At 50.2% G+C, this 18,921-nt stretch overlaps 5 protein-coding genes across 6 annotated transcripts; 2 read left to right on the top strand and 3 right to left on the bottom strand.

Moving 5' to 3' along the window:
- Positions 1-1,649: 1,649 nt before the first annotated feature.
- PV06_09801 (uncharacterized protein) lies at positions 1,650-4,273 on the top strand. The gene is made up of 2 exons (XM_016411278.1): positions 1,650-1,726; positions 1,837-4,273. Exons 1-2 carry the CDS (start codon positions 1,708-1,710, stop codon positions 4,035-4,037), a joined length of 2,220 nt encoding a protein of 739 aa, XP_016258032.1. The 5' UTR covers positions 1,650-1,707; the 3' UTR covers positions 4,038-4,273.
- Positions 4,274-4,566: 293 nt separating this feature from the next.
- PV06_09800 (uncharacterized protein) lies at positions 4,567-6,598 on the top strand (the record flags this gene model as incomplete). Its single annotated transcript, XM_016411277.1, has 4 exons — positions 4,567-4,710; positions 4,949-5,219; positions 5,274-5,471; positions 5,573-6,598. The coding sequence occupies 4 exons, from the start codon at positions 4,567-4,569 to the stop codon at positions 5,704-5,706; spliced, it is 747 nt and encodes a 248-aa protein (XP_016258031.1). The 3' UTR covers positions 5,707-6,598.
- PV06_09799 (uncharacterized protein) lies at positions 6,414-8,246 on the bottom strand. The gene is made up of 4 exons (XM_016411276.1): positions 7,791-8,246; positions 7,611-7,705; positions 6,971-7,555; positions 6,414-6,902 (listed from the first exon to the last, which is right to left on the bottom strand). The coding sequence occupies exons 1-4, from the start codon at positions 8,083-8,085 to the stop codon at positions 6,708-6,710; spliced, it is 1,170 nt and encodes a 389-aa protein (XP_016258030.1). The 5' UTR covers positions 8,086-8,246; the 3' UTR covers positions 6,414-6,707.
- A 291-nt stretch (positions 8,247-8,537) lies between these two features.
- On the bottom strand, positions 8,538-10,276 carry PV06_09798 (uncharacterized protein). The gene is made up of 3 exons (XM_016411275.1): positions 9,729-10,276; positions 8,953-9,674; positions 8,538-8,894 (listed from the first exon to the last, which is right to left on the bottom strand). The coding sequence occupies exons 1-3, from the start codon at positions 9,967-9,969 to the stop codon at positions 8,862-8,864; spliced, it is 996 nt and encodes a 331-aa protein (XP_016258029.1). The 5' UTR covers positions 9,970-10,276; the 3' UTR covers positions 8,538-8,861.
- An 88-nt stretch (positions 10,277-10,364) lies between these two features.
- Positions 10,365-16,028, bottom strand: PV06_09797. 2 transcript variants are annotated; one of them, XM_016411274.1, is made up of 3 exons: positions 15,620-16,028; positions 12,325-15,553; positions 10,365-12,275 (listed from the first exon to the last, which is right to left on the bottom strand). In XM_016411274.1, the coding sequence occupies exons 2-3, from the start codon at positions 15,346-15,348 to the stop codon at positions 10,986-10,988; spliced, it is 4,314 nt and encodes a 1,437-aa protein (XP_016258028.1). In that variant the 5' UTR covers positions 15,349-15,553; positions 15,620-16,028; the 3' UTR covers positions 10,365-10,985. The 2 variants fall into 2 exon arrangements, with proteins under 2 accessions (XP_016258028.1, XP_016258027.1); XM_016411273.1 differs by having other exon boundaries at positions 12,325-16,028.
- Between the last annotated feature and the right edge of the window lie 2,893 nt (positions 16,029-18,921).

The raw sequence follows: 18,921 nt of genomic DNA, 5'->3' as shown, positions 1-18,921 counted from the left end.
TTGGTACCATATAGGTGAATGATATGAGTGGCTAGAGGGGCGATCAACACCGCCTGGGAGAAAGATAAGCCTCCGATGAACGAGTAGGCCAGAGGTGAGGTATCCGGAAAGTAGTCGTGATCGAGATAGTAGGCAAGGAAAACCCCGTAGGAGGAGTTGATACCCCAGGTATGTCCTGTTATTGGATGGTTAGCTGGTGCATCTCTTGAACGATACAATATTGGGGAGCGATTGCGTGCTGATGCTAAGAAGATATAGCCGAAGTATCTTTTGATATGCACCCCGGATTTCTCCTGCCTTATCGCTTCGCTTCATGGAAAGGGTCTAGCAAAAAACAGACCATTTATAACCGCATTACAGATAACGCAGACCCATCCATAGCCACCGTCGGGACACTGATCGTCCACTTTCGAAAAGGCCAGGTGAGGATTTTCAACTTCTATCGGCGTTGGAGACTCTGCGCCATCTCTCGCAGGATCACGACGATTGGACTCTCTTGAATGGACGAGCTCTATCGGGATTGGGTCTGCCATCCTGCAAAATCCCCTTTGCTAACACATGGCAGATGAGGCTGACCGTCAACTGCTAATACAGAAAAGAAGAGGTGGGAAGAGTCAACAGATATGGGCGGCCAAGTCGGACAAGTCAGCGATGCAACATTGCGTATTGACTGGATTTTAGCACGAGAAGAATGCACATTATGGACTATGATTGGCATTGTGGGAGACCGATTCTAGTAAACGGGCCACAATGGGTCAGTGACGAGGTGGAAAATTTCAAGTATGAGTAGTGCGGTCGTTCGGCTGTCAGATCAAAGAATGAATCAATGTGCGGGGGATGAAGATGAGCTTCGGTCCGGGGGAGCAAGAGGAATAAGTCATTAAGTAATTGCCGAGGCAAGAGTACAAAACCATCAGATTATTAGTATTCAAAAAGGCAATGATATGACACCCTGAAGAGTTGCTGTATCTCATGGACCACGGAGTAGCAAATAAGGTATCCGTTGTTGGTATCAGTATCCGTATTCTGTACAGTCGATATATTCCATAGCCTCATGTATCGAAAACAACATCAACAAAGGCACGCGTCCCCTGGTCCTTCAGAGTTACACACGCGTGAAATATGGGTGGTGCACCATGGGTCATTATAGGGGTTACTATTGAACCTCTAGGTGCAAGTTATAGGCATCGGCTGGACCCTCTAGGGACTTGACTAGCCTAAACAGTCCTTAACGTCATCGCCTAATAAACCCTCATCCACTAGTCTTCCGGCTCCCACTTTAACCTTAAGCTTAGCGCCTCGTTGGCCTCGCAACCGTCGCCGCCCAAACAAAAAAAGTTCCAGAAGGCGCTGCAAATGAGCTGCGACCACGATGACCATCTCAGTGATTCACCGCTTTGTCACTGATGCCCTTGTTGCCTTGTTGGCTGTCTAGTTTGTCGCTGTGCTGACTGGCCTTTCTTGATATTTTGTATCTTGTCTCCCTCCCTATCCACAACCTCATCGTATACTGATAGACAAATTCAAGTTTACATTGGGAACCAGCCTGGAGAGCAACCCGTGTTACCTGTCATATATGCACGACACCATCATCCTGCATATGCAGTAATTGATTTCTACCTGGATTTGGGAAGTCAAATATTCACCATGTTTCACAAGAGAAATAGTTTGGGTGGCAGAAAGGTGTCACCACCTCAACCAACATGTATGACCGCTGAACAAAAGTGTACGTCTCGGTTTTCCTTTCACAATTCGTTGATCAGTCGCGTTCTCTGCCACCAGCAATGCCTCCTCGAGATCCCCCCTTCACCTCGAAATACTCACATACCTTTTCAGCCACTTATCTCGAGAGCTTGCGAAGCTATCGTCCCGCCAGACCTACCGGCTCACGCCCTCCTCCCTTCAGTCCTCGGACTCGGACTGTCTCCTCTGAGACTTCGTTGACGCGTTCGGACTCGGCATGCATCATCATCTCACCGGAGCATGAAACCCAGCCACAAGATGTCGAAGCCTCGAATGTACAATCACCACCAGTATCCAAGTCCAATTTCGTCTCTTCTGCTGCTGCGTCACTCAAAGGGCGGCCTTTAGCCCAACCACCTGGCAATGATCGACCAAGTCTACGAGGAAGAAAAGTGTCTCCAACAGCCATAGTTCAAGTTCCTCAGCTCACAGAAGATGGCGTCTACCTCGAATCGGTTAGTCGAAGATTGGAGAAAGAGGAGGCTCATAATCTACGAGAGGCGTTGCAATTGATTGACCACAAAGACGATGAGACCAGGATCTATCATGCAGCTCAGGATGAAGCGGCAGATCTGGTGTGGAAGCATCAGAATCCTCATGCTGCAGAAGTGGAAAAGACATCTGCGTATCGCAATCCCGATTTGAAGGCGAATGGGACGAGGCGAAGTAGCGGTCAACGCAAGGCTAGTGGTACGCGAAAAGTTTCGTTTCCCAACCCAGAGTCACAAATATATGAAGAGCCCGAGCAGCAAGAGCCTCTTTCAGAGAAACCTATCAGAACCCCGAGTGCCGGATTGCCCTTGAGAGTCAAGTCTACCAATACTCTTCCTTGGCTGAAGAAGAGAGGGATGAACAAGCCAGACCCTGCACCCATGGCCGACAACAACAGAATCAATCGAGTCGAAATCCACAAGAACCCTCCAACTCGATCGAGAGATGCAGAGTACACAGCCAATACACCTCCACGCCCTGCAACTATTGACACGATTGAAGAGGTCGAGACACCAAAGTCGTCCACGAGTACTCTTGAAATTAGAGGTGAAGACATTCGAGCAGCGACAAGCATGAAGAGAAAGGATCGAAGTCCCAATCTCCCAACTCCGGTTGCTGTGAGTGATCAGTTTGGACGTCCTATCGTCAGCTTTGATCCGTCGTGGAAACCTACGAGTGATTCACCTAGAGCAAGTCAAGACGTCGACAGACCAGTCATCAAGCTCACCGAATCCCCAGCCACCCAAAAGTCCAGTGAGAGACCATTGCCAAAACCAGGTCAGGTGATGCCAGCAGTCACGGTATCTGCCCCAGTCGTCCCTACGATAAACCTCCCAGACGATCCGCCTGTGCCATCGATCAATGTCAGTGCCCCTGCCGTACCAACAATCAACATTCCAGAACAGAGCAATCAAGTGCCAGCAATCAACGTCAGTGAAGAAGGCACCAATCTGTCGTCGATTTCAACCATAAACGTGCCAGGCGAAGTCAAGCAACCTACTCGCCCTCTGCCGAAACATGCTGCCACCACTCCTGCACCTGCTTCTTCCATTCACAAGACCCCATCCTCTCGTCTTCCATGGCTTCATCGCCACTCCGTTCCTACGGTATCCTGTTCGAGCTGTGCTCTGCCTATTTCAGGACGTATCGTGACTGCATCAGGGTCCAGCTCGACCAACCTCAAAGCCCGCTTCCACCCAGAGTGCTTTACATGTTATCATTGCGCTACACCGTTGGAGTGCGTCTCCTTTTACCCGGAGCCTGATCAGAAGCGTCTCGACCGGCTAGGAGGTATGGGCATCGAAGCCACCTCTCCCGAAGCCGCGAATGACCCATTGCGTTTCTACTGCCACCTCGACTTCCACGAATTCTTCTCGCCTCGTTGTCGATCCTGTAAGACACCAATTGAAGGCGAAGTCATCGTAGCGGCTGGGGCAGAGTGGCACGTCGGACATTTCTTTTGTGCCGAATGTGGCGATCCATTTGACAGCTCTACACCCTTTGTCGAGCGTGACAATTATGCCTATTGCGTGGCTTGCCACACCAAACGCACGTCCGCACGATGCAGAAGATGCAAGCAACAAATCTTGGATGAATTGACGGTTGAAGCACTTGGTGGAAAATACCACGAGAAATGCTTCGTGTGCTTCGAATGTGGAGGTGGTTTCGGTGAAGATGGTCGCTTTTTCGTGCGAGATGTCGACGTCGAACCTACGGACAAGGAGAGAAGAAAGGGTATTACACGAAAGGTCGAGGAGAAAGCAGTCTGTGGCCCATGTGAGGAACGAAGACTAAAGGCGTGAGTTTTGTCTTTGGTTGATATGATGATCATGGTGGTCTGTTAGCGGGTAATGGTTTGAACTTGCGGAGCTTCTCTGATATCTTTGTTGTATGCTCGTGCTCGTAAAGGGGAGTTTTGAGAATCTTTTGGCAAGTTGTGGCCGGGTGGTCTGGGACATTTTCAGGAGTTGCTAATTTAAGATGGGGTGGGGAAACTGTAGAACAGATGCAACGAAAATGAAATATGACATTGAGATTTGTGAAACATCCCGGGGCGAGATGCATCTTGTATATACGAATAGAGACTCGAATGTTTTACAGAGTATGGATTGAAGTCGACCATTCTATACGGAGTAGAGTACGGCGGATTATTTCCTTCGGTGAAGCATTTCGTCTTCCAGTGACAAAACCTGGACTTCAGTTGCTCGAAACGAGGATTTTACTTGGACGTGTGTATATATCAATTAACTTTCACCAGCCACAACCATTCGAGAGGTGTATTGACGGTTTGACTTTATGGTTGTTTAAAGCGTCCTTTCAAGTCTTTTGACGATGCCTCGCAGCAGATCTTCCAAAAAGGTCAAGACAAAACACCACGGCGCCAAAGCCAAAGCCGGTGGCGATCTGAGCCAGGCTGAAATCTGGGACGATTCGGCACTCATCAGATCATGGAATGATGCTGTCGCAGAATACGAGGTGCGTTTTCAAGTCGCGTTTAAAGGCAACAGGAAGAGGAGAGAAGATTTCAAATTAGAGTCTAGGCGAGAGCTGAAAGGTTGCACCTTTTGGGTCATCCACATGTTTCGAGAACAAATCCCACTCCTCTCTTTTTCGCCTCCCAGTCTTGGTTGTTCAAACTTTTCAATACGCCATGCACCAGGTACAAGGTACATCATGGGACAAAGCGATAAACTGACGGGAATTGTCATGCTAGTATTATCACAGTATCCACGCCAAAGGTGAAGATGTAGAAGAGATTCTACGTCGAGCCGAAAATGGTGAACTCGATGATGAAGATGTTGGTGGTGGTGGCGGCGGTGGCGGTGGCGCCAGCAAAGGTGTATCTGGAGAATGGCACGATGTCGATCAGAATAACGTGACCGTACAAGACGCAGTCGACAACGACGACGATGATGAGGTTGAAGACGGAGAGGTCCCTGACGATTCGGAACTTTTGGCGGCGAAAACAGCATTGACACAAAGAGGTAAAATCGGATCAGCAGAGCACAGTATGTATAATGATGCTAACCGATAACTAGTTACGTCTGAAGCAAGTCAAACAGGTCATGTCGAACAGCGAGAACGATATCAACAACCTACAGCCACAACGACGAAGGTGGTAGACTCGTCCACGACCTCATCGATACCCACTCAACACGACCACGCGGGATATCAAAACACCATTCAAAATACCACGCCGACGATGGGACCAAATCTACCAACCACGAATGAACAAGGTAACTTACCAACCATGGACATACACCTTTTGCCACGGGGGTTTGTCGATTTCTTCTTTATCTAGTCACCACTGCTGACTTGATGATTTTTGTCTTTTTAGATCCAGATCCAATTTCTACTACAGATCAAACTTTGGAAAACATCAAAATGGCGTATTACTGGGCGGGTTACTATTCGGGTCTTCACGACGGCCAACGTCAGTCGAGACAGGGGGGTGGTGGTGGTGGTGTTTGAAGGACCGACATTGTCAAATTTGGATCTTGAAACGAAACCCGGAAAAGAGAAAGACCGATAAAAACGTGTGGGTTTTTCCCTGTGACTGACTGACTGACTGACGGGAAACCGACAAAACGAATCATCCATGAAATCTTTCCAATTGGGGAGACCGAAACAGTGACGTTTTGAAGTTTGAATACGTCCAAGGTTGTTCTTATTTCCAAAGAATCCCGACGGTTGGAAGGGACCGGGGGTTCAGCAAAATTAATTATCCTATTCGGAGGACAGGGTTTCTATGGACTTGTGGAAATCCTACATGTACGTGTGTATAACTCGGCCTCACCTCACCTCCTTTCGTCACGACAAAGAAGTCGTTCAAGGGTGTCCAAACGCCACAAAATACCCGTTGGGTACGAGAAGACGCGCATCGGATCCGAATCGAATGGAACCAAGAATTCAGGAAAAGACAACAAAACACACACACACACCACACAAGACCCATCTCGCATGTTTCTCGTCGGAAATGAACGATCCGGGGGGGTAAAAAAGGTGGTGGGATCTGGGGTCAAATGTAAAACCACATTTCGGTTCTTTTTGCAAGACTTTGCAAAACGACAAATGTTCCACGCATGTCGGATCGAGTCTCTCGCCCAGCAAAAGGCAAGAAAACACTTCTGGGGCCGTGGAATATGGAATAGAAAAAGCAGCACATTTTTGTATAGGCACCCAGAAAAGGATCGGAGCTGACAGAGTGAAGCAAAGTGGATGGACAGAACCAACACATCCATGATCCCCCAGTCATCACACCACACAATGGACATGATGTGCTCGCGATCAATAGAAACCCGACTGGAGCCATAAGAGAGGATACTCAGCTACGGCACTTTTGACACTGTACATGGGCCGTCGCCTCGGGCATCTGAAAAAGTAGGTAGTTTTATCGTCATTGAAAAAAAGAGGCCTTTTCAGACTCCAGTTCCAAATCCTATCCATCTATTCCACCGTCGCTTTCTGTTCGCTCAATCGACATCAATAACGTAACAAACATAAGCAGAATAATCTCCTTGATCACCACCGGTCACAAGGTCACCACCTGACATGCCTTCGTCCTTCTTTGGCCGGCCTTTGCTGTCTCGTCCAAAGGCGTTGCCTGCCAGGTAAGCATACTCGGTGTCGAGGTTCTGCCTGGCCTTCTTTTCCCGCTTCGAATCGGTCTAGATTTCACACTCATGTCAGTACTCCGTGAAGATCACGTCTGCGGTCAAGGTCCAAAGTAGCATACCTTTACCAGAACAGCCACATAGTCCAGCGGCAGACCATATCTGAGCACCGTCTCAACAAACACCCTCAACACGACCACGTGCACCAGACACATCACCCCTTCGCTCCAGCCGGTCCGGCCTAACCGTAACGTCTCTCCCCATACTCTTTTCTCTTCGGCCTCTACTCGTCGAACCTCCTTCTGCTCCTCCTCCTTTCCGCCTTCTTTGAACTTGAAATCTCTCGGGACCCATTTCTTCTCCCTTACTTTGTGCAAGAATTCATGACTGTATTTTCTAAACATCGTAACTGCATAGAGACTGAACTCGTCGTCGGAAGCGACAAAATACGCCGACCGAGGGACGATCATTTGCGCGAGAGTTTCGTAGGACCGCATAAACTCCTTGACGTTTGAGTTCGGGATCGCGACGAGGTGGGTTTCGAGGTGTTCGGAGTCGGTAACAAGGACATTGGGAGGGACCACACTGATGAGGGACTTGGTCGAGAGGTTTCCGGTTTGTTTCCGCTGGAGCGTTTGTAGATTCGTCCGTACGGAGTTGTACTGGTTGTACTTTGATCGGACATCATTGTCGATTGAATTCGCTTCCTGTACATGGACATGAGGGTACGGTTTGGAAAGGAGGCACCAAATCTGGGCGTACCTTTTGTAGTAGATCGATCAACTCTGACAATGGTCGGTCCGCCCGATACTTGACCTTGTTCCAAGAGAAACTTCGAAGGTATTGTTCGAGGGGTTCTGCAGTGTCGCTCGTCAGTTCAACAAGATCATCATGGCACAACAAGCCTCTCCCTTTCGACAAAAGCACGACGCATGTACATACTGTCATTGACGTTCTTGTGCATACTAATCTTCTCTTCATCCCCGTCCAGTATGTTCTGGAGGGTGTCTCCAACTTTGCCCACCACCGAATTGCACAACCCCTCCAGCTTGCTCAGTTCCTCTGATTGTTGTAATAATGCGTCCAACGTGCCAATCTTGAAATCCGGGATATGAAAACTGGTGACATCGCCGTTGGATGGGCCCACGACTTTTTGTACGGCGCCAATCGCATCGTCCTTGTGTCCAGAGGGTGTTATCGAAGATGGTACTGACACGGCGAGGTATCTGGCCGACATGATGCGAGAGGTGTTGGGATGAGGGTTCAGGAATCGGTATGCATGCAAACCCAAGTATAACGTAATTACAAAAAGGAGCCGTGTGTGCAAAGCCTCGAGTTGTCTCTCCGTAAGCGGGCTTGTTCAACGTCTATCGTATATACCCCCAGCAAGAGCTGTAGACTTGATACGCAGCAGCAGCAGCAGCACGTTCACAGCAGCTGCGTAGGCCAAGAAAGCACAAAAGCAGCACTACTTTTTGGCCTTTATCGTCCTCCCCCAAAAGCCCGCCGCCTTATCTGATTCATACTCGCTTCTGCGTACCTCCTTTTTCGTGACAGCCTTTTTTATCATGTGTGGTGTTCTACAACTTCGGTGGGAAGTAGAGTGGCTCCAGGTCCAGGTGTCCTAGATACCTAGATACCCTAGGTCATCCCTAATCCCCAATATTCAATAAAAGGACGCAGAAGTTGCACGTTTTGACAAAATGCCCACAAGTAGACTCGGGGCCGGTATATTCGTCTATTCTTTTCCAGTCTTGAGAGACTATCCATATCAGATACTATGCTTTCTAAGAACACCAAACCCCGTGCACGTAGATACATGCTTGAATCCCAAAATCCATATCGCACAGTTCTCGACAGCTCTATCCAATGCTTGTGCTTTGCGACGCTGGACTCGAGAACAATACTCCATCAACTTCTCGTTTGTACCTTCAAAAGAGAAGCCCATAGAGTCAGAACATGCCTTCCGATCGAAAAACTCCGGCATTATATAGCATCAAACCTCTCGAGCATTTAATCTGAAACTCGGTAGAGTGATTTCAAGACCTGTCATACAGACATTAGCATTGGTTGAGTGTGATCGGGTCGCGGATAGAATACTTACATTAGCATACTTCGGCTCAATAAACAGCGCACTCGCCTCCACGAGTTTCTGTGGCTCTTCACCCTCTGGCACCTCCAGGCTCTCAATCCAGCCCTCGGCCCATGCCTTCCTGCCCTCAGTTTTCGTCGTCGTCGCTCGCAGGACCAGAAACTGGCCCGCCATTGTGGGTTTGAGATAATTGATTTGCAGGTTTGCCGTCACGCCCACTTTGTTTGGCATGGCAGGGAATGCGCACCTTGCCAGACCCTCGTCGAGCATTGTGGCCAGGAACCCGCCGTGCACGATCCCTGGATGCCCTGAGCAGTCGGGACCGACATAGAATATCTGAACCATGCTCTTCCCGTCCTTCTCATTGAAATAGTACGGCGGAACGACGATCATGCCGGGCCCCGCCAACGTGCCCGCTGTGAGATTGTGCTGTCGCACTTCTGGGGGGATCTTGAGGTGCGGCCTCGATTCGATGAAGTCCGGGTGTTCTCTGAGTTCCACGGCGAGGGCGCAGTTTCTGATTTGTTCGTCAATCTCTCGGGAAAGGTCGTCGGGTGGCTCGTAGATCGAGAGCGTCTCGGCGTCCGAGGGCATGGAACCCATGATGAGCGGGACGAGGATCGGAGGAGAGTAGCTGAGGGCGAGGTATGTACCGACAACGAACGAAAGGGTGCTGATGGTCAAAAAACTGATCGACCGGCGGAAACGGGCACGTCCTTTATGATGGACAACAACTGTGGTCTGGTCAATCACCTAGAAGGGTCCAAGAGAGCCGCAAGCTCACTCACCTGTAGACTGTGAACGTCGCAGGGCAACTTGTATATTGTTCCACCGTCGAAATACCCTCCTCGAGGCACTGGTGTGTGTTGAGAGAGAAGGTCCGCTGGGTATTGTTCGGCAGGAGGATTGAAGGAAGAGCGGACGGCAGAAGGGGCGTAATGAGGGTGACGAAGAGTGTATACTCGGTCTCGGTCTCTGAAAGGGAAGAGAGGAGGGTAGAAGGATATTTATCGACCGTCCTGGTGCCATGGTCGATTAGATGGAAAAACAAGCGGCCCACGGCGGCGCCGGGTAGAAGAGCAGGAGTGACCGCTGAGGTACAATGTGACGTGCACCGACAATCGGGGAGCGGTCGGTCAAGGGACAGTAGAGTTGCCTAAGGGAAAAATTGGGTCGTTAGCGAAAGATGGAAATCAAAATCATCAGGGCGATTGGTGGTGAAGATTCAGGTCTGAGAGTCCTGGCAATGCAGAGTGGCAGAATTTGAGCCGAGGCTCAGCCTTAGGCGCGTAACAGGCATTTGCCACGGGATCCTTTCGGCGGACAAGGGACACTGGATAGTCAGACTTGTTACATCCGACAATACTCGTAGGTTTACTGACGTCTATCTACTCCATGGTTACAAAAGACTCGCACGGAGTATCCTCGCGCAGACCACAGGTACCTTGACTCAGCATGGAATGTCCCTGGAGCAACCCAAGTACCAATTACGGAGTATGACTACGCAGGATACTCTTACCACCTAAGTCCAGGCACCTACTAATGATGAACGTACTCGTGCTCCTTTTTGCGCAGTCAATCTTCTGCACATCTGATTAATTGTTCATTGCTATGTTCAAAGAAGCTGGCCCGTCCCAATGCTTTTTGTCCGTTTTGACATGTACACTGTACTCCGTATCTCGCCCCCGAAATGTGTTTGGTGCAAGGCTGGCGTTTACCTCGTATCCGTGCCAGACCCCTTTCCTCACGATGGTAAGTCACGACCAGAAATAAGGCGTCTCTGATGAACTGCTGTCGTCCTCAGCTCTGCCTTCGACAAGCCTAGTTTTTTGACCGTCAGATTATATTTGTACCTTGTCACACGAAGTGCGGCGCTCGTGTTGCAACCGCTTTCACGGCCTATGGCCACATGTGCGTCATGACTTCTCCAGCCATACTCTCTGCATGGCAATACATACGCACGAGTAGAAACTTATTGCCATTCCAACGCAGCGCAGACTCTTTCCAAATAGTAAAACCAGAGAAATGTTCTCAAGCTCTAGTCTTCACACATGTGATGTCGATGACGTCGACCGTGAGTGTGAGCTTTTCGAGCGTGTTGGGGGACTGTGTGGTGGTGCATGGCTGAAATGTGGCGCCAGACTGGCGATTTGACTCGGTGGGATGCCATTCTTTGGGATGCTCTCGGCAAAGACTGGATCATCTTGTGAAGTTGCCGGGTGGATTTCCATACCAGGAGTCCCTTCTACACCGGAATGAGATCGTGCTCGATGGAAATGGATAGTTTCGGGTTCTAGATTGCGGCGTTCGACTGGAGACCATCCTCCAGCCACACTGCCTGCAACAATTCCTGCCATGGCTGCGGCAGGTCCAAATACAGAATTCGAACTTGATCTTGCTCGTCTCCTGTATCTCTCGGGTGTTGAGGGCGACGCGGAAGATTGATCCGGTGGTACCACTTCTCCCTCCGGTGTCTGAGGCAGGTCACTATTGGATCTCGACCGAGAGGGACTCCGCGATCGTGGCATGAAGGTATCTCGAGGATGTTGCAATTTATACGCCAACTCGGACATCCTTCCTCCTCGGAGCTTCTTGAGGAATGTGAGCTCTTCTCGAATCTCTTCCAACGCAGGGTTCCAGTGTCGAAGCTCTTCGTCATCCTCCAGAGTAAACTGTGGAGCATGTTTCTTACCAAATCGAATGCTGGGGATCATTTTGGCAAAGATTTCGTCGGGCAGCAATCTAATTATGACTGCAATGGGCATGGACAGCGCTCCGAGCACAATTGAGTAGCCCCATTGTGCGCCGTTGATGCGGTTGATGGAGAATGCTTGCCCGCCAACGAACATGATCAGACATTGCCCGCCAATGATAATGACCTGGATGCCCATGAACCACCAATTCTTCAAGACTCCCTCGAAGATGTTGAAATGATTGTCCAGTCGACGAGAGTTATACTGATTGAAGATCTGCATCCAGACGAAGGTGTTGAAAATCGTACTCTGAAGTCGATCCTTCTCACCTTGGGTCTGATATGACAGTATACTTTCGCCGGCGAAGTACAGGATTAACGTAACCACAAGCTGATATATTGATTGTCCGATGATCATCTTCCACATCGTAATGGTGATCAACGGGGCCGATTTAGGCTCCGGTCTGCGTTTGAGAATCGAGTGCGTAGGAGGATCGGTAGCCAAGGCAAGGGCGGCAAACGTATCCATGATCAAATTGACCCAGAGCAGTTGCACAGCCGTCAGGACGGAAGTTTCGTCGTCATTGGCCACAGCAGAGACGAACGTGAGAAGGACGGCGGTGATGTTGACCGTGACTTGAAACTACGGAATCTGTCAGATCGTGTTGGCAACAAAAACACACAAAACATACCTGTAGAAACTTCTTGACGGCATCATTGACCGTTCTGCCCCAAGAAATAGCCTTGACAATAGATGCAAAGTTGTCGTCCATCAAGATAATGGATGATGCCTCCTTGGCGACCTCGGTACCAGCGATACCCATGGAGAAGCCCACATCTGCGGTCTTGAGTGCTGGTGCGTCGTTGGTGCCGTCACCAGTGACTGCAACCGTCTCGCCGAGCTTCTTCAAATGGCCGACAAGAAGCTTTTTGTCCTCTGGGCTGGAACGTGCAAGCACCTGCAAACGTGGAATGACTTGGGTCAGCTGTTTGGTGCTCAATTTTCTGAAGACTGGCCCCTCCATCGCGATACCACCAGGCGTGAAGATACCACACTCGGTAGCTATGGCCTTGGCAGTCATGATGTTGTCACCAGTGACCATGCGTACAAAAACACCAGCCACCTGACAGTCGTGCACGGCTTTCTCTACGCCAGGCCTCAATGGATCCTGGATGCCCACCACGCCGAAGAATGTCATATCCTTGAAGACCTTGTCGAAATCCGCTTGTTTCTTATCGTCGATTAAGACAGCACCGCGCGGTGGCCATTCCGAGAAATCTCGGAATAAGAGAGCAATTGTGCGCAGTGACCTGGAGGCATAGTTGCTGACAATACCATTGAGTGTCTCGATCTGATCCGAAGTAATGGGAGCATCGGTGATACCTTTCGTGGGGTCGCTGACGATTCTCGAACATTTGCTGATCAAGATTTCTGACGCTCCTTTCACCATCATTCGGAACTTCCCGTTCGCCAGCCTGACCACAACAGCCATGCATTTCCTGCCAGAGTCGAAAGGCACCATCTGGACAACGTCTGCGTTGGATCTTTCTTCGCTCAAAGACTCAACACTAAGGTGTTCTGCAACAAAAGATAGTAGAGCTGTCTCGGTCTTGGACCCAATAAAAGCTTTCTTGCCGGCTTCCTCTCCTTCGAATGCTGTTGAGTTTAAGACGACTGAGTCCTTGAGAAGTTCTTTGGTGTCAGATGCGAGAGTTGCAATAAATTCACCGGCCGACACGTCACCCGCACTGGCCTCGGTCGACGACATTTTGTCATTGTTTCCATCTGCCGTGGAACGGACTAGTTGTGGTTTATCGCCAAATCTCGAAGCAGTTGAAAGCGTCCCGGCTACCATAGACATCTTATTTTGGGTCAATGTTCCAGTCTTGTCGGAACAGACTGTGGTGGCATTGCCCATCGTTTCACAGGCGCGCAAGAGTCGTACCAAGTTGTTGTCCTTGAGCATTCGAGTCGTTGCAAAGGCAAGTGCCAGTGTGACAGCCAAGGGTAAGCCCTCAGGCACAGCAACAACAATGATTGTCACTGCGACAATGAAAATTTGGAGGAATCGCTGACCCTTTGCTTGAGAGCCTCCGTCCATGTTTTTGAGTTCGACTAGGAACTTGATGAAGAGAACGACGAAGAGTAGTAAACCGGCGGCGAGACCAAGTTTGGCAATGTACTCGGCCAAAACGTTTAGCTTCGATTGTAGAGGTGTAGATTGGGTCTCGTCTTGTAGAGACATCAACGTTTTGCCGTAGCTCGAATTGACACCAACAGATGTGACGAGAAACGTTCCCACTCCTTCGGAAACTTTGCCTCCAGATAGAATGAACGGGTCCATCTTCTTCAGGTTTTGGTGATTCTCAATGGCATGATATACCTCATCGGCCGGTGTTTTTCGAATAATATCAGACTCGCCAGTGGCGGAAGATTCGTCGCATTTCACGTTATGTCCCTCGATGAAAACGCCATCAACTGGGATCAAATCACCTGGCTCAAGGTGCATCACATCCCCGACCAGAACATCATAGACCGAGATCTCCTGGGACTTCCCGGAACGAACAACCTTGACCATTCTCTCTTCCTTCTTACGATTGAGTTTGATGAACTGACGCTCTTTCTGGTAGTCGTTGAGAGCTCCCACAAAGGTGACAACAAAGATGGCAACCATGATGGCCACCCCCTCTACCCATTCAACTCGAGCTTCGTGTTCTTCGGATGGGGCCGGTCTGACGGTTTGGTATATGCCCAGTGCCAGAGATATAACAGCGGCAACAGAAAGCAGGATCAGGACTTTGTCGTTGTACGCTATCCACGCAAGTTGCCAGAAGGTTTTGGCTTTCTTCTCCGGTAATCGGTTGTCTTTGAATATACGCTTGCGGTCGGAGAAAGAATTCTCAGTCGTCTTCGCAGCAGCACTCATCGAATGGCTTGTGGTAGTCCGTTTGACAGAGCCATAGTGTTCTTCCTGCTCGGGTCCCGCTTGAACAGCCTCTTCAAAGCTGACCGAGCCATCCAAGCCCATTTCGTCAGCACTAAGACCGCTTCTTCGATTCGTCCGTAGCCCTTTTTCTAAGCCTGCAAGCCCACCAAGAGCATGGAAAGCTGCTAGACTCTTGGGGTTGATGATTTTGTTCAATTGTCCTGGTGTGAATGCAAACCTGTTGTCGTCCACTTGGAAATCAGCTTCCTGGCCCGGATCTGGCTTGAGCGCATCTTTGTCGTTTATAATCTCGTCATTGTTACTGAACGAGTTCTTCCTTAAATCGTCCAACCCCGATGTACTCGATGCTATCTGAGTATCTCCGCCAAATTCTGAAGTCGGCGAGACTGCCTCCGACTCCATTGAGGCCGCCCTATTCCTGAAACCCGGCACTGACAAGAAGGTCTGGGTGGACGCTCCGTCGAACATATTTGTCCTCGGTGACGATACATTGTGCGGAGATGTAGGCCGGGACTCTCGTGTATCCGTCGACGCGCGGACATCGGTAGGGGAGGTGGAAAGGGGAGATGCGAGGACGGGTGCATTGTCGAGGTTTTTTGTTTGTATTCGCGGCAGAGGACCGGGCTTGTCTGAGGAGGCACTAGGAAGTTCCTCGGCATAGGTGTCGACGGCAGAGTCGTCGATGCTAATCGTCGGTGCTCTCTGCCTTTGTCTTAACGGTATGGGCGACTCTGGTTCTGGGTCTTGCCCATCCGAGGGAAGAGGCATCGCAGGACTTCAACAGAAGTACCTGGCCTCGGCCTTCCGCGTGTACAACTTGGTCCAATCTCTTACACTTCTTTCGAAATCCGGGCGACTGAACGAGAGGACGAAGAGAGGCGCACAGAGCGGGAAACGACCAAGGTTATTGTATTGGCCACATGTAGGACGAAGTGTAGATGGCGGAGTTGATCAGCAGGTCAAGTGAAAAACACTGGTAACGGATCAACTGTCAGACGGTGTTGCTGCACAACCAGGGAGCCGGTTCAGGGAGGCGTACAAGGAGTTGATGGTACGAGGAGAAAGAAGCAGGTCGAGGCGGCCGGGTGTGCGAGTCGTTTGATTCGATCTGATGTCCCGTTTTGGGACGATCAGACAAAGGTGAGAGTGGCTGTGTGCCTCGTGGCAAAATAGGAAGTCCGGAGGTGGTGGTAAATACTGCGTGAAGAATGTTATATATGGGGCGACGATCAACAAATACAAAGGAGCGTTGCGGATAGTCAGAGCTACTGCTCAAGGGGAATGTGGCTTCGAGAGAGAGGCTTGTTGAAGGAAAGAAGGGGCCTTGAGCCGGTGAACAATGTGATAAGGCACTCTTCACGCCATTCTGGTGCCAGCATGAGACTGCTACATTGAAGTAAAAAAAGAGTACGGTATGTGTACAGTATGCCGGCCTAGACCTGAGTCGGTCCGTGAGAAGCCAGGAGGAAATAAGATGGAGTGCTAGTGGACTGCCTGTTGCACCTTAGTTTGCCATGTTATGCCCGGGCGCGGGCGCAGGCGCTAGAGTTTCGGGGAGTTCTAGGCGGAACACGAGCCAATGAAACCTCTTCGGGGGGGCAACTTGTGGGGGTCTTACAGGCATCTTGGGCGTATATGGGCCTACCAACGGCCTCGAGTGCATGCCTACAGTACGGAGTACAGTACAGTACGGAGTACATTATGAATACTTCGGTAAAGAACTGACCGTTCTACTGCTATTCCCACCCACCAAGCCAGAAACAGATCTAGCCTCCCTTGATCGCCCGGAGCTCATTCCCCTGATCTGGCGAGCTTGGTCCAATAACACAGAATAATTTCCATCATCATCATAACAACCATATCCGGCGTCACCATCGAAAAAATGCATTCTCATTGCTGACGCCGAACAGTCCAGGTCAGCTGTACCACAATCTTTGCTTGGTCTCGATCAAGCCTAGAGAGGAAAAGTAAAGCCCTCATCTTTTTGCCCCGCTGGTCGTTGGTCCGCTGCGAGATTCTCATCACGTCCAATCGCGACCAGTCAAGGCGTTTGCACTGCCACAGTCTAGTCTGAAAAATGTCAGGGCAGGTTCCCTGTCCACTGTCTTCTCAAGCGAGGACTTCCATCGCTCTCGGCCTTTGATGCTGAAAACGATCACCCACGGAGTACCCAAGGGTCGGAACAGGGAATCGAATCCTGCCATGGAATGAATCATCACCTTTCGTCAGACAACTGTCCGAGGTCAAATTGTATCCGCTCCGTTTCCGGTCCTTTGCGAGTACTCCCTACCCTCAGCCTATAACAAGTACATCGCAGCGATCACAGCTGCAAGTGTCATTAAACGTTGCAGTCACAGCCGTTCCCTGCATCTGTCTCATTTCCTCATATTGGTTTTTTTGGTCGAGTAACAAACAAACCCAAGCATTGCCAACAATTCCGCTTGTTGCAGCGACAGGTCTTGGCTCAGGTCTATCAGGACCGCGCCAACATGTGGATCGTGACCTCAACTCTCCTGGATACCTTCTTACCGTCTGCGCTTATCAACACCCACATTTTTGAGGTCAGAACTTCAATCAGCGGGCAAAGACAAAGGCAAGACCTCGTGCTTGACGCTGCTGGGTTTTCTGAAAAGTCGTGTGTTCGTTCACGCGGCCATATCGTCGTCAGCAGAGCCATGACACGCCAGCAAATCATGGCGATTGGCTTCGTCGTCATCTCGGGCAGCTACGCCTCATTTTATGACCTGTCGTGCCCAGATTTATCTTCAAATCGACTATTGTGATGTTTGGTCGAATTGGCTAAAAGAGAAACAGTTTAGGCATCATTGATGTCCACCAGCTATCCACGTTCCTACTTAGCTACCTAGGTAGGGGTCACCGGGATAACAGACCCTTGAGGAAGACTGGCATTATCATTGACAGGACGAGTGTGGTCCTCTACAAACCCCTCCCCCGTAATATGTACTTTTCTACCTAGTCAAACTCGCCCATGAGCCCCTCCTTTCCTCCGTTCTTCTCAATCAGTCCCTCGAACCCTTCAATACGACTGACCATAGCATACGGCTTGATTTTCTTTTCTTTCTCGACCGTCCGTTTGAAACATCCACCCCACCCGGGGCGAGGATACTCCCTGACGACATTCTCGATCGTTTTCCTGTTTACCAATTCCGCCCCGGCACCAATGTTGTCCAGCAGCGTACCTAGATGGATCAACCTGGTCATGAGCGTGAGACTACCCTTATCCTGAACATCTTGATGTCGGATAATAGCCTCGGCCACGCTTTCGGCTTGTTCACGCGGCGCCATCCCGGTCTCACTCGCCTTCTCGTCTCCCAACCCAGTCAGACTAGGATCTTGAAGAATGTCCAAAGCGTGGACTCCTGCCCAAAATTCGTAACTCAACCTCGTCGAACTCAAAAATTCCTCGGCGGTACCAATGTCGTGGAGCATGGCGGTGAGGAACCACGTCTCCTCGAGCGCCGATCCGGGAGCCAAACCGAAATCCGGGAAACACTGCCTCGCGATGGCGCAGCCGTAGCTATACACTCGGAGACTGTGACGGTAAGTGTCGGCGTCGAGTTTCGACCTCACGTACTTGTCGACGCGCGCCGCCAGTTCCGTTCGTGGGACGGCGAGCGACGAGATCTCGACGGGGTCTGGCTTCGTCGTGGCCGGTTTGGTCCTTGTTTGATCCGCCGGCAAGGCTGTCAGGCCGTATAGTTTGGTCGTGTCCGTATCCGTATCCGCAAAAGACATGATGGCGAATCCGCAAAACTTTCGCCTCTACTCGGGACGTGGTATCGAACTTGGACTAGGGGCGCGAGATAGGAAAGGAGAGAAGGGGGGCTGTGCTCGTCACTCGTGGCGTAGGTACCTAACAGTAGGTCCAAAGGTAGGCAAGGCTCAAGGCAGGTGGATTACAGTGTAGAATCCCCCCCCAAAAACAAAATCAAGATTAGATACAGTAATCTCTCTCTCTCTCTCTTGTGCCCGGACACGAAGTGGTGAACAATATGTTTAGCAACTAGGTCAGTACGGTAGGTAAGATGTCGTTGAGCTGGTTGCAGTTTACAAAGGAACAGAAAATCATCATTTGACATGTCACCAACTCCGTATATATATATGTATATGTCCTCTCACTCATACGGCACCTACTTACTGTACGGAACGCCTATTGCATCACTTATCACACTGACCTTCATGATCGTTTGGTCGTCAAATGCCGAAATCGTCAACCTCAAGGCGCGGGCAAGGGAAGAAAAGAAAGAAGTAAATGTAATCAACATGTCTAATCCGCGCTGACTAAGGGTTCCCCGAACGTTGCCTCCGCCTTGTACTTGA

The sequence above is a fragment of the Exophiala oligosperma genome (assembly GCF_000835515.1).
Source record: "Exophiala oligosperma strain CBS 72588 unplaced genomic scaffold supercont1.11, whole genome shotgun sequence".
Lineage (NCBI taxonomy): Eukaryota > Fungi > Ascomycota > Eurotiomycetes > Chaetothyriales > Herpotrichiellaceae > Exophiala > Exophiala oligosperma.
This window is presented reverse-complemented; position numbering and strand designations above follow the sequence as displayed.